We start from the raw sequence: 13973 nt of genomic DNA, 5'->3' as shown, positions 1-13973 counted from the left end.
AGACTTGGCATAAGTACTTGTTTTGTTTTAGTCAGCACCCTGGGCTGATGCATACCCATAGGTCTCCCATGCAGCAGCAAACAAGGAGATCTGTGTTGCTGAGCCAGTGTTGACTTCAGTGTGATGCAGGAAGTGTCGTAATCAGAGAAAGGCAGTGGGGAAGGAGCCAAAATCACTTTTAATATTTGATCCCAGCAACAGACCATGTTGCCTTATTTTGAAATCAAGTTGGTCCAGTTTCCTAGCAGGAAGTTTACTGCTTTCTCGGGGAGGGGAGGGCAAAATTAATTATATTGAATGGCTCTTGGCTCTCTGCTTTGAGATTAGGGCCCGACCTCCCATGTTTTTGCTGAATTTGTGTTTCTGATCGATGGATGTTTTGAAGGTCCAGAGGGAGCCAATCTGTTCATCTACCACCTCCCCCAGGAGTTTGGGGACCAGGACCTGCTGCAGATGTTCATGCCATTTGGGAATGTCGTCTCCGCCAAGGTTTTCATTGACAAGCAGACCAATCTAAGCAAGTGTTTTGGTATGTTGGTTCCAGTCACTGTTAGTAGCAGGGGGTGAAGAATGAGAAGATATATCACTGCCATTCTCTGGGAGAAAATAAGTTGGGTGGAGGTTTTCATGGAGGGATGGCGGACAGTTGCATATGGTGGTCAGATAGGCAGAAGTATTTTTCTTTATTCTTTGACCTCAATAGTCAGTCTGTCTAGGAAAGCCCTGGCCTTCAGACTCCGGTAGCCTGAGGTGATGCTGAAATAATGTGGGTGTGGGCAACTCTTATAGTTAAGACCCTACCAATTTCACGGGTGTGGAAAAAAAAGTGTCATAGAATGTGAAATAAGTCCTTCCCCATGAAATCTGATCTCGCCCTTGCTGCTGGGAGTGCCCCTGTTAAGATGCTCCTACCTGCACCTCCCTGCTGGGTTGGGAAGGGACAGGACTTGTCCTTCCTTTACATGGCAGCTGGGGGCAGGGGTGAGATCAGATCCACCTCCAAGTGCCTCCCCCTGCTCCTGGAAGCACCCCAACCAGGGAGCTCCCAGCTGTAAGCCCCTGCTGGACTGGGGAGATACAGGACCTGTCCTTCCCTTGCATGGCAGCTCTGGGGGGGATCAAACCCACTTCTGGATACTTTTTGGGTTGGGACCCCCATGGTTACAATACTGTGAAATGTGAGATTGACCAATTTTAAAACCCTCTGGCCGTGAAATTGATCAAAATGGACTGTGAATTTGGTAGGGCCCTACTTATAGTAGAGTCCCTCAATCCTGTTATCTACTGGGCCTCCTTTGCATATTGGGATAACTGCAGCTGATCCTACTGGCGCATGACAGATGGTTCCTCACAGTGTCTTTTCTAGTGCTTTTTCCAGTCTAGTTTTGAGCAAGTGATGTGCATTACCTCATTTCATTTAAGAGATTATTTCACAGCCTAATACAGTTCATTATCTGGAAGGTTTTCCTGATATTCACCTGGAATTTTCCTTTTTTGAATTTCATCCCATTACTCCTAGTTATGCCACAATGTACTGCCCTAAATAATTCATCATCATTAGTGTTTACACCTTGAAAAATCTGCAGACTGTTGTTATGGTACCATCCCGACTGTTATTGGTTAGCCAAGCAAGAGTGGATTCTACTCACATCCATTATTAAGGTTGCAATATAGCTTCCATTATAATTTCCTGTCTTATCAAACATATCTTTGTGAAACATTCATCTCATACTGAAATTCCCAATACTTGGTCTGTGTCTGAAGGGGATTTTTTAAAGTTCAGCCAAAGTCCTTAAAGCTTTAATTGAGATAGAACCACTTTTCCTATGTAGAAGATGGCAGAGAATCTGGTTCTTCTGAAAATCCTGATTTTAAACAGAACTACAGGATGAGTGTGGGGAAAAGCCTTCCCTCAGAATTTGCTGCATCTTAGATTTGGAAGAAAATATTATCTCTTAGCAGACGATATTGAGCATGCTTAAGTCTACATAGAACATAATAGAGCCTTGCTCATTTTGTGGCTTTGCTGCACGTTCTCTATGCCTGTCCTGAGCAGGGCCCTGGGAAAATCTGCAGAGAGAGATTGTGAACATCTCACTGAACTATGCACAGCAAAATTCTCTCAGATCCTGCCTTAACAATAGAAACTAGAGCAGTGTGGGAGTGAAAAAGCTTAATGGATGTTGCCGTCTCAAAGGTGTTTCTACAACAATCTATACACACTGTGTTTTCATCCAGCCCTCCAGTGTAAACAGCTGTACTGCTCCCCTGTTAACTCAACTTGCAAAATACTTCCTCCAATCAAACAAATAGCAGCAACAAAGGAGGCAGTTTATTTTATTTTATTTTTTTTTATACCATGCCAATCACTCTGATATCTGGGTATTGCCCAGATTGAATTTCAAAGCCTAATTTGGATTGTATAAAGTCTAACATTATTAAGCAAGGCTGTGTAGTATTTTCTGTTTTTCTTAAAAAACAACCCTGCATTTACGTAAATTTGACCTTGCAATGTTAAAATAACAAAGCAAGGAAATACTAAGGTTAAGATTCCACCATCTGTGTTCACTCAACTCAACTAAACTGAACATACATACTATTTTCCATTCTTCTTTTCCTGGTTAAATGTATAGAGATTAATATAAACTGATCTTTAAACATATTCCATAACACATGCAGGATGTAGAGTATTTATGGTCAAATCATTGTTGATTAGGAGATAACTTTTGTATCTCCTAATTTATGCTCATTTTAACTCTGCAATCTTAACATGGTGCTTTTTGTGTATAGTTCTGTTGATTTTTTCCTCAGAAGTTCTCTAATAATTTTTCTTGTCTCTGAACTCCTGCCAATTTGTCGATATTTTTTCTGGTAATGAGGTGCACGGTCATACTAGAGCCTTAGGGAATAGGACTACTCTTTCCTTGCACTGTGATGACTGTGGTATTCAACCCAAAATTTGCACTGGTCATTTTTGCTTTGGAAACTTGTGTCTAATTTCATGTCCCTCAGTGCTGTTGAGTCTCTCATAGTATTACTGCTTCCCTGGTTTCTCCCTCTCTTTTCAGTTACTGTGATTTTGGTTATTTTTCCAAGGATGTGTTTATCTGCATTATCCCAAGCTATCACATTTTGTTGTTTTCTGCCCACATATTTATCCTCTCTACATTCCTTTTGTATCTTCCTTTGTCTTCACTAGTATTTCCATCTCCTTCCAGGTCCGTAATGTCCTAGTTGCTCTCTATTCTACATCATGAGCAAAGATGTTTAGCGAGTCCAGAACTAGCAGATTCCTTGTGGTACTCCGTGAAATATTTCGCCAACTCAGTACTTCAGTATTTTCAGCTGGCTAGTGTTCTGTGCATGTTATTGTTCATATTCAAGTTATTTTGAATAAAATGTCTGCTTGATAAAAATAAATATCTAAAACTGCACTTCTGTCAACGAATTTTGTAATGCTATTAAAAGAGCTAAACAAGTTTGTCTGGCAAGATTTGTGTTTTGAAAATCCACAATGCTGTTTTTGTTGCTTATGGTACCATTATCCTCTAAATGTTTAGCAATGTTTTTTCTTTTAATATTTGTTCTATTATTTTAGTAGGGATAGAATTTTAGACTTAACAGGAACCTAATTAGTAGGATGCCTCATTTCATTTTTTGAAGATTGGAACTATGTTTATATTTTCTCATCTCTCCCCAGTTACATATAATACTTTAAAATAAGTGAGTGGTTTGGTAATTTTTTTGGTTAGTTCCACTAAATCCTTGGATGTACCTAATCTGACCTCGTTTACTAAGAAAATGTGAACATACTTACGTTTTCCCTTATGTTTTTAGTCAATATCTATTGCTATATATCTTTGTTACTTCCCAATTGTCTTTCCTTGTTAATGTTTTTCTAAGGCAAACTTTAAAAAGGAGTTAATTATCTTGGCTATTTTAGGATAATTTTCATGTCCTTCCTCACTTCTTAATACAGTTAATTTCTCCCAAGTACTACTTACCCTGATTATATATCTGTAAGAACATTTTTATTCTCCTTAGTCCCCCTGGTTAGTATATTTCATTCTACGTTTTGGCTCCTCTTACTTCCCCCTGTCCACTCACAGCTTTAATTAACGTTTGTAAACTTCTTTCTTTGCCTTCCTCTTTTTTCCTTTTCCAGTAATTTGTTTATTTTGAATTCAGATTGCAGATAATTCCTCATGAAACCACCCTGGCTGCTGCTTTTACTTTATATTATTTTTTCAACAAAGTTATAGTCTGTTTTGCCTTAGGTATCATGTCTTTCAATTACCCAGCCATCTTCCATGTTGGTGGATTTTAACACTTCCTCTCCTTTACGTCTTATTAGACTTCTTTCTGAGATCTAGTCCCTTTATACTATTGGATTCTGTGTGCACCCATTCTTTGTTATGCTGGATGCAAAGTAGTTTGTGCTCACTGATATCAAAGCTCACCTATTGTCATTCATTCCCTGTCAGTTTCTCTATACTGTGGTCCTCCAAGGCATCTTCTCCACTGGTTGGAATCTGTACTTTAATGATAGTAAAGTTTTTTCTCTGAATAACTAAGGAACCTCTTTGAAACATGCTAGGTGTATTTGTTACCCAGTGGAGATCTCTGTGGTTAAGCCTTTCTGAGTACAGTATCCTGTGGTCCCAGGTACCCTGAGAGCTGGCTCATTTCACCTTCCTAATCTCTACTCTTAAGGGTCTCTAGCAAATGTCCACTGTTCCTCATTGTGGCCTTATTCAAAGAATTTTACCAATATACTTACTGTTTGTCTAATCATAGTGCCTCAGCATGTAAATATTTCTAATATACAACGCCACTTCTCTTCCCCTTTTACCTCTCCTATACTGACATTCCTGTTACAAAAGTTATCAGCTAGGTTTCAGTTATGCCCAATAAATCAGTTTTTGTTCTCATAACTGGAACATGGTCATTAGCTATAGTTAAGGTTACATGAGAATTTCCATGCTGAGCTCCTGTTTGCAGTTATTTATAACTTTCCAAAGTTTTCATCTTTTGGACTAAATATTTCCAAGTCTGGTCTCTCCCCAGGGATGAGTTTTTTGTAAAGTTTGAGCAAAAAATTAGTAAGCTATGTTTGAATCTGACGAGACTGGTGGAAAAACCTTTCTCTGTCTGTTTTAAAAAAAAAAAAAAAAATTGTAGTGCTATTTTTTTAAAACCGCTCTTATGCCAAAGTGGCTTGGGGTAAAAAGCTACAATTTGGCCAGGAACCTTTGAGAAGTGCCTGAGTGATCTAGTGAAGTTATGAGATTTTGAAAATGGCACTTCATGCAAACCTGTTTACCTTGAGATAACCTGGGTACATGCAGCTCTTGAAGCAGGGTCTTATCCACTTGTCTGTTTGGGATCTTGAGCATGCTGTAATTATGTATTTTTCCTTTTTCCAGGTTTTGTAAGTTACGACAATCCTGTCTCTGCACAGGCTGCCATCCAGTCAATGAATGGCTTTCAAATTGGCATGAAGCGTCTGAAAGTGCAGCTCAAGCGCTCTAAGAATGACAGCAAGCCATACTGAGCGCCCCTCCCCTTTGGGACTGGAGGGAGAAGGATCTTCTGGTAAGTTGGGGAGGAGCGCACTTAGTGATTCGAAGCCCTAAGGCTGTGTTTTTACAGTCTTGGATGCTGATCCATGCCATTCTAGCTGGCACATCTTCCCCTTGAAGACTCAGCTGCAGCATCTGCTGGGATTTCTGCTTCAGATGGAGGACAAGTTTGTGATTTTGTTTCCAGTATTTTACTTTGGAGTTTAGGTGCCATATCACTGAGGTGTTTTTTTGTTGTTGTTGTTTTTCCTTATTTGAAGTTTGCTGTGTTTGTATCCAGTGTGTGTTGAGAAGGACCAATGCCAGCTACCTTGGGGCAGGGAGGGGGCGGGAATACAAAAAGAGCAGCAGAACTGACACCACACCAGAGGGAAGAAGGAGGAGCAGAACTGACACCAGACAGCACTGAGGAAAAGAAAGGTGGGGAGGGAGAACCACCTTGAGATGGGCAAGGAGCAGACCTCAGGTAGCCTTTGCCATGCCCCATGCTCTGATATTTCCTTAGTTAAATGTCTTTTGTGGGAATTTCCTAGCTGAATCTGTCTCTAGAGCATGTGAAAAATCTAAAAGAGAAAAGAGGTTAATGGGTTAAAGGAAAACTGCAGTGATTATTTTGCTATATAAAGTGGTATTTATTGTTGCACCATGAATGTATACAGCACTTTATAAAAAATTTTTAGACAATATCCCTGCCCAGAAAACCTCATAGTCCATCTAGAGTTGCATATTAATTGAATAATTAATTGAATTTCCCAGTGTTTAGGAAATCTTACTCTTGACTGATCAGCTGGGAATTGTGCTAGGGTTTAGAAAGGCACTGTGGTCTGGAGGAATAAATTTGGGGCTAGAAGCCAGGAACTCCTGAGTTCTTATCCCAAATCTGCCACAGACTTTGTGTCACCTTGGTCAAATCTCTTCCCATCCCTGTGCTTCAGTTTTCCCATTTGTACAATGATGATAATGCCCATCTCACAGGTCTTTGAATTAATACTCAATAAGCACAATCTAAATGCTAATTTATTATTATTAAACTATTAAATTAACAACAAATAATACAGCATACTTTACAACAGCTTCTGAGGTTTCTGCTGCCTTGCACATCCAAGTGGGAGCTACTTCCTCAGTCATTCTCTTTTCCAAAGGCAATTTCCTGTTCACTAGTAATTCTGTGATGTGATTTGGTATAGTAATTAGATTTACTTTTTACACTGCAGTTTTCCTTGAAAGTGGTGAGTGTACTAGAGCAGACCCTTGAACCACCCAGTCTTATTCTGCCTTTGGCAGTGGCTGTCACCCAGTATGTTGAAGGAAGAGCAGACACTCCCCTCTCTTGAACACACACATTCTTTGCACATTTGTGAATTTGCCAGTATGTTACAGGGGCTTTTGTATACACTGATTTTAGGAGGCTCAAAGCCCCTTTGAGACTCTGGCTTGAAGCACATCAAGGAGTCACAGTAGAGGCTAGTGCTCTAACCACCAAAATCCACCTCTGTCACATGGGAAATTTACAGTTTCTGTATATCTTTAATAGAGATTCCATTTACCTCATATTTTCTCTATTTCCTCTTCTCCTTTATGTTCCCAGTTTGGAGTGATGCTTTTCCTCAGCCCACCAAGTAACACTGCAATCCTGTGTTTGGGAGCTGGCTCCTAAGTAGGAAGCATGTGTGGTCAGACACAGGGTGTTTACTTCCTTCTCTACTCTAGCAGGAGGAGCCATAAGCCCCTGAAATGTTAGAATGTGCATGTGTTTACAGATACTCTGTTGTGGTCCATAGGGAAAGTCAGGCATATCCAGGGACTGGGTCCCCTGGACTCTTAAACCTCATAAATACAAAGCCTGACCCATAGCATCAGAGCACCAGGGTAAAGTGCCCTTTTGTTGATGAGTTTGAAACTCAGATAGTTTTTTGGTGCCAACCTGTCTGTAATCCTGGCAGATGGGTAGGAGAAATTGTCAGTATTATACAGAGAATATTGTGGTGACAAAAGGTTAAATGCCCAGACTGCCAAATTCCCATTTATGCTGGCATATGGTACCCTTTCATGTTGACTATTTGGGTCTCTATAAACATACATACATATATATATATATATATACACACACACACTCTTAGGTGAACCGTGTACACTTGAATTCTGTGCACTGGGAGAGATGTGTCCTGGTTTTCTGAGAAGAAAGTGTTGGAGTGTTAAGGCCGCTAAGGTCATAATGGGATTATTTTATAAATATACTTTGCAAAAAAAAAAAAAAAAAAGAAGAAGAAAAGAAAAAAGATCATGATTGGGAGCAACCGCTCCAAGCATGACCTGCTGTAACCAAGAATGTTGTTTCTATTTTTATAGAAGTTTTATACCGCTCCAGGGTGGAGAATATTTATTACTTAAATTATTTCACTGGAAAAAAGGCCAGGGTTTGTAGAATCCTGAATGTGATTGTTTTACACATACAATGATGTGCATGATTGAAACTACTGATTTTCAGTGGCCTGTTTGCAGGCTGACTAACTGCTAAATGAGGAAGGATTAATGCTGTGAAGCATTGAAGGGGGGATAGCTGTACTCTGTGGTCTCTACAGTCACTCTTATATAGTATGCTACATACTGCTGAGACCCTTGCTCCATTTCCCCATTGACCCCAGACATGGGCCTGTTCCTTTAAGTAGTCATTTCAGTTGCCCTGTACTTAGTATCTTTAGCCTTTGCATCCTGTTACTATGCTTCTAGTACTGACCAGACTCTGCCCTGTTGTAGACAGGTGTAACTTCCATTGATTTAAGTGGAAGATTCACCCATTTATGCCAGGGATGAATTTAGCCCTATGACTCTTCCCAGATAATTTGATTATCTTTACTACAAGCCTAACCTGGGCTAGCTCTTGTGCCTTACTGGCATGACTATAATGCAAGTATTGCCAACACAAATCTATGCAGGTTAAATTCTAAGGGCCTAATCCCCAGCGTCTCTGAACTGATGCAATTCCATTGAATGTAATTGAGCTACACTAATTTATACCAGCTAAAGATCAGACCCTAAATGTGTGTCTGTTTCAGCTTCATTCAGTCTATTGGTGTGTCCAGGCATGTGGTGCCAAAGTTCATAAATGCATCAAGTCTCTGACTGCTGAAGGTTTTTTTGCTGCGCAGTGCAGCTGATTGTATAAAATAAGTGTGTTTATTTCTGCTTGGTGGCAGCTGCTATAGACTATGGTTTTCTGCCTCTTCCTTCATTCCTTCCAGATTTGAACAGAGTTTTCTTCCTCACAGTTTGGCAGGAAATCCTGTATTTTTTTTTAATCACTCTCATGCTCTCATTCTATTGCAAATCAAATCAGTCAGCTGTTTTGGGGACCATTGGAATAAATTGACTAAACATAAAAGCACACTCTGAATTAGCAGCCCATTGTGACAAAAATCTGGTAAAATCACTTTGAACTACTCTTTAGAAATAATCCAAATGAGAAACTGTCCCCAGAACAAAAACTTTGTATGCTACCAAAGATTATTAAAGCTGAGACTGGAAGGGAGAAGAAAAGAATTTACGTAATTGAAACTGGCAAAATTATTTGGGACAGACTTGACTCATTCTGAAATACTTAAATATTGGAAGCTATCTCAAAATACTTAGGTTGGTTATAATCAATGCACTTCTCTGAAATGTCTGAATGTTACATTGATACATTGGCATAAGAGTTGACTGTGTTCAAATAACTACAGAAGGATTTGCTTAAGTAGCCAAATGGGCAAAGTATTTTGTATGCTCATAATCTAAAGAATCTGGATTTTCCAAAGAGATTCTACAACAAAATCCAGTATGATTTCTGTTGAACCACAGAACTCCAGACTGCAGGTGTACTCTGCAGATCCTTGTAAATAATCTGCGTCATAGAAACAAGGGGGAAGTATTTGCCTGCTTTGCAGACTTCAGAAGACATTTGATTCTACTTGGCATCCCATATTAAAAGTGAAGAATTAGGTAAGGCTGTAATTGATCTTAGCCTGATACTGTTTAATATCTACAGCTGTAGCAAGCCTACTCTGATTAGATTCTTCAGCACCTAAATAAGAGTCTAAAATTAGATGTCTTCTTACAGCTTAGTTATCTTACCAGCATGCAGAGCTTGCATTTATTAGAAAATGCTTTTGATAAATATGCATTAAAATCAACCCTCATTTTGCTTAGGCTTAGAACTTTCCAAAAGAGTCCGAAACAATTGTTGGAAATATCTTTTATGTTTTAATGATGAGATAATAGATCAAACAAGTTAAATCTATCTGGAAAATACAGTTATCACCATGGGAAATTCCAACCAGGCAATTAAATCCTTAAATAAAAAGTCCTTAATCTAGACAGTAAAATGTATACTGGAAACTGGCCTGTGTGCAAGGCAGAATTAACTCAGGCAATTCCATTTGTTGATAGCTGTATAGAAGAGAGGGAATTCTGCATACTTGTGAACCCATTGACTTCCTCCTGAAATAAAACCAATAATCAGCAGCAATCTAAAAACAGCTCAGTGAAACACCTTTTTACATGACTATTTCACCTGAGCAATGTCACAGCTAAAAAATTACAAATCAAGAGCGCAGATGCTCACAGTGTACATTTGGATTTTCCTGATGCAAACAAATATAAGGATGTTGTGGATCACTAAGCGGAAATGTTACAAAGTATAAAATATGGAATGCAGAAAAATTTCAGTATTATGTTATCGACCACTAATGTGAGAGAGAAACAAGGACACAGAAATAACTGTCTCCCTTTCCTTATGTCATTATGTGTTTGCCCCAACCTGCCACCCCTCCAGTATTTCATCCAAGTCTCTCCTTTAGACACTTCTTCCAAAAGGCCTCTAATGAATCAGTCTTTCCCTCAAAATTGTTGACAGAGAAGACATTTGAAAATATCTGCCAAAAAAAAGGACAAAACCACACTAGGAATTCCTATGATGTCTGCTAAATGTCATTTGAAACCTTAGCTTTTGTTCTTTCCCATGCCCCATTTCTCCACTGATACTTTGCCTTTCTGGATTGTAAGCTCTTTGGGACAGGGACTTGGTCCTTGTAGCTGTTTGCCAAGCACCTAAAAAAACGGCTAAAACTATAGAAATAATGTTTAATGTTGCAGTGTCTCTTGCTAGCTGAGGTTTCACTCAGTCTCCTTGCTCAGTTCTGTCTCCGGAAGGGTAAGCATGGGGAGAAAACCCAAACCACCAGTGCTAGCCAGCCTGTGGCAACATGTTTTTGTTGCCCCATTATTCAGAGGAGGGTCCTTCAGCTCCTCAAGCTAGCTGCAAGTGCTGTGGAATCATCAGGTTCACTCATAGGGATACTGAAAGCTCCACATCACTCACCAGCAACCCTTAAGCAGTTTTGAGAGACTGAAGGACATGGCACCACAACTGGGTGTAAAGTGGAATCCTAAAAGATACCTCCCTTTCTCCTCTACTTTCCACATTCCCTCTAAAAGGCTTTTGCAGTTTGGTGGCCAAGAGAAGACAGCAAAGCTGTTAGCGTCCCTTGGTAGGGATCCCATCAGATCTGAAAGCTCTGCTCAAGAAAGGTTCAGACAAAATATCTTCCAGTGTTCCAAACTGGCAACAGTGACTGTAGAGTTTCTCAGTGCCCAGAATCCCTTTCTCACAAATCAGAGTGCAGGGGGCTTTCTATTGAAAGGGTTGGGAAAGGAAAATTTCTGCCCAGGTATAACTGTGTGAAAAGGGCTCAGCTAGGACAAGTCTTAAGGAATTCTTCTGTATTGTGTGGGGTTTTTGGTTCCGCTTATTTGTCTTGTACAGTCTTTTCATTTGGTTCTAAAATCAACCAACTCTCCCACTTTGTGGGTTCCTAAGGGATGGGAAGGGACTGGAGCTGAAGCAAAGAGCATGGATTTCCTGGGCTACCACTGCCTAAGCATTTCCCTTGATAAGACATAAAAAGGTCTCAACTGTCAAATCACCTGTGAACCACCCCCGTGTCCTCTGTCCTGTCTCTTGCTGTCTGAATTTCTGTGAGTGGGTGTTAATCCTGGAGCCGTATCTTTGGAGGTGGGCTCCTGGGGTGGGGCTTGCTCTGTTGTCTTTCTCACAAGCAGAGCTAGCAGGGACACTGGGCATGGGGCAAAGGTGAATGTACAACAGTCCCACAAAACCAGTGTCCAAAGGGAAATCCAGGCCTTTGCTTCCATTTTATTTCTGGCATTTTGATGTTTACTTGGTGTCCTCCATGTACCTTGACTTTTACTTGTCCATCGTTGGCATGTGCTGCCCTCCCTGTCAACTCCCCTCCCCAAGAGGTCTCATTGTACAGTGCCCATTCCTGTTCTCTCTCTCCTTGTTTGGATGTACTGCTCTGTGTAACTCAGTGGGTCTCCCTCTTTCTGGTTTGTTTTTTTCTAGATTCCTGCCGTTTGTTCATCGTTGTGCCTAAAGCATGTCGATGTGGCGTTCAAGTACATCGTCCAAATCCTTGTCTCTTCAGCTTCTCTGATGCTTGAACTCTCACCTTTGACCTTGTGTTGACCTTTGATGCTGATGTGTATTTTTATTATGTTTGTTTCTTTCTTTGGTTTTTTTTTTGTTTGGTTTTTTTTTTTGTGTTTGTGCTGCCAAATTGGTTTTGCTAGAAAGACTGCTGAAGGAGAATATTTAAACTTGCATTTGAATATAAAAAAAATTTCTATTTTTCTAGAACTTCGTAAGATAACCACTTGATTTTGTGATTCTGATTCTTTGTAATTTGTCTTCAGAGCAGCCTTGCTAGCATACCTCGTGGAGTATTTGTATTTCTGTGAACATACAGCCAGTCACTTTCTCGGCTTAGTTTTTTCTGTGTGCTTAGTTTTAAAAACAAAATTCTGAAGAAAAAAGTCAATTGATTGATGCGACTTAGACTTTCAGGAGGCTTCTGGTCACATTTTGCTGAAATGGTTTCTGTGCTTGAGGAGATAGCATGTATTTTTATGAGTTCAAACTCTGACTTGAGTGGCATCAGCACAAAACACTTGAACTATATTTTCTCCTGATTGTAGTGGCATTTTTGCCCTGGCACTTACTGTTTTATCCTTTCCTGTGTAGTTATCAGCCTTTGTCTGCAGTGAAAATTTGATCAAAGTTGATGTTGTATTTTGTTAAACTCCAGCATGCTTGTTTTGTTTTGTTTTGTTTTTGTAACTACAATCTCCTCAGCAAAATGTGATTGTTTTAGTTTTATTCTTCCAAACTCAGATAGTGCATGTTTCCTGCTGTTTTCTTCACACCCTCGAATATATCACCTTCACCTCTCTGTTTTCTATAGTTTGTGCAAAAACTGAGCAATTTACTGGGTTTCAAAGGTATCCTTTTAAATTGGTGTTTTTTGGTGTGACAAATTTCTGATCAGATGCCACCTGAGGCATCTACCTGTGCACTTAGACTGTCTGCCTGACACAGCATCTGGGCCTTGTTCCATCTCCATAACTGTCAGAGGCTCCCAGGAGTAGGGTTTGTTGCGTTGTTTTTAGTAGGCGTTTTGGTAGACCAGGATAGATGGGAAGCAGGTAAGTTGGGGGATATTTGCAGTAATTCTGCTTCTAAAATTCCAGGGAACTGGGGCTCCCTTCATACATTCTTAAATTTTATTTTATGTAATTTGGGGCAAAATTTTTGTGAGGTTCAGCCCCAGTTTAACACTGTCAATGAGATAGTGGAGGGAGGCTTAGTGGCTCTAGGTTAGCACTGGCAATAGAGTGTTCAGACTATCCCAGAGAAGGCCTTTGTAAGCCTGGTCATGCAATTGCTGGCTCTTATCCCAAATGACAAGCACAATACAACAGCTTCTTACGCTGTTACCTGAACAGGGTACCAACCCCAGGTCCTCTTCTCAGGGGCCTTAGCTGGGGAATCTCTATAGAGGTGGGGTGTTTTTTTGTTTTGTTTGTTTTTTGTTTTTGTTTAGTCTTTAATTGGGTAAAGAGTCAAGCAGTTTCTGTTCCTGCCCTGCAGGACAGGTTACTATTCTAAGGGCAGCTGGCTTCCCCTGGCCCTACAAACCATCTGCTGTGAGACTGCATGGCTAGAAACTGGCACTTGGAAGCACCTGCAAGACTGTGGCTACGGCGAGACCCTAGTCACTAAGGGAGGTGAGTTGGTGAAGGACCCTAGTGTGGGAAAAGAATATGAGGTAAAATCCTAGGGGGAGAGAGGTTAGAAAGAGCAAAGGATGTGAGACTGATCTCCTGGCTGTGTAGGTTACCCTGTGCTTGGGGTGGTGAAAAGGGAATGAGACGATTTATTCTTTCCCATCCCAGAGTTGTCTGCAGATTTCACTACTTCTCAGTACATTTATTTTTGGCTGTGATTTATAGATCTGGGACTTGGGGGACGACGCTGTATGAGAAGAAGGTGGAGAC

At 40.3% G+C, this 13973-nt stretch overlaps 1 protein-coding gene across 6 annotated transcripts in view; it reads left to right on the top strand.

The window, feature by feature from the left end:
* The window catches only part of CELF1 (CUGBP Elav-like family member 1), a 107659-nt gene extending 93901 nt beyond the window's left edge, over positions 1-13758 (top strand). For 5 of the 6 annotated variants that reach the window (XM_074955470.1, XM_074955467.1, XM_074955472.1 and 2 more), the window contains 2 exons: positions 386-529; positions 5427-13758. In XM_074955470.1, the coding sequence (XP_074811571.1) occupies positions 386-529; positions 5427-5554 (272 nt within the window). In that variant the 3' untranslated portion in view covers positions 5555-13758. The remainder of the gene's footprint in view (positions 1-385; positions 530-5426) is intronic. The other variant, XM_074955469.1, reaches the window with a different exon arrangement.
* Positions 13759-13973: the final 215 nt, after the last annotated feature.

This window comes from Natator depressus, chromosome 6 (genome assembly GCF_965152275.1).
Source record: "Natator depressus isolate rNatDep1 chromosome 6, rNatDep2.hap1, whole genome shotgun sequence".
NCBI classification, from domain to species: Eukaryota; Metazoa; Chordata; order Testudines; family Cheloniidae; genus Natator; species Natator depressus.
This window is presented reverse-complemented; position numbering and strand designations above follow the sequence as displayed.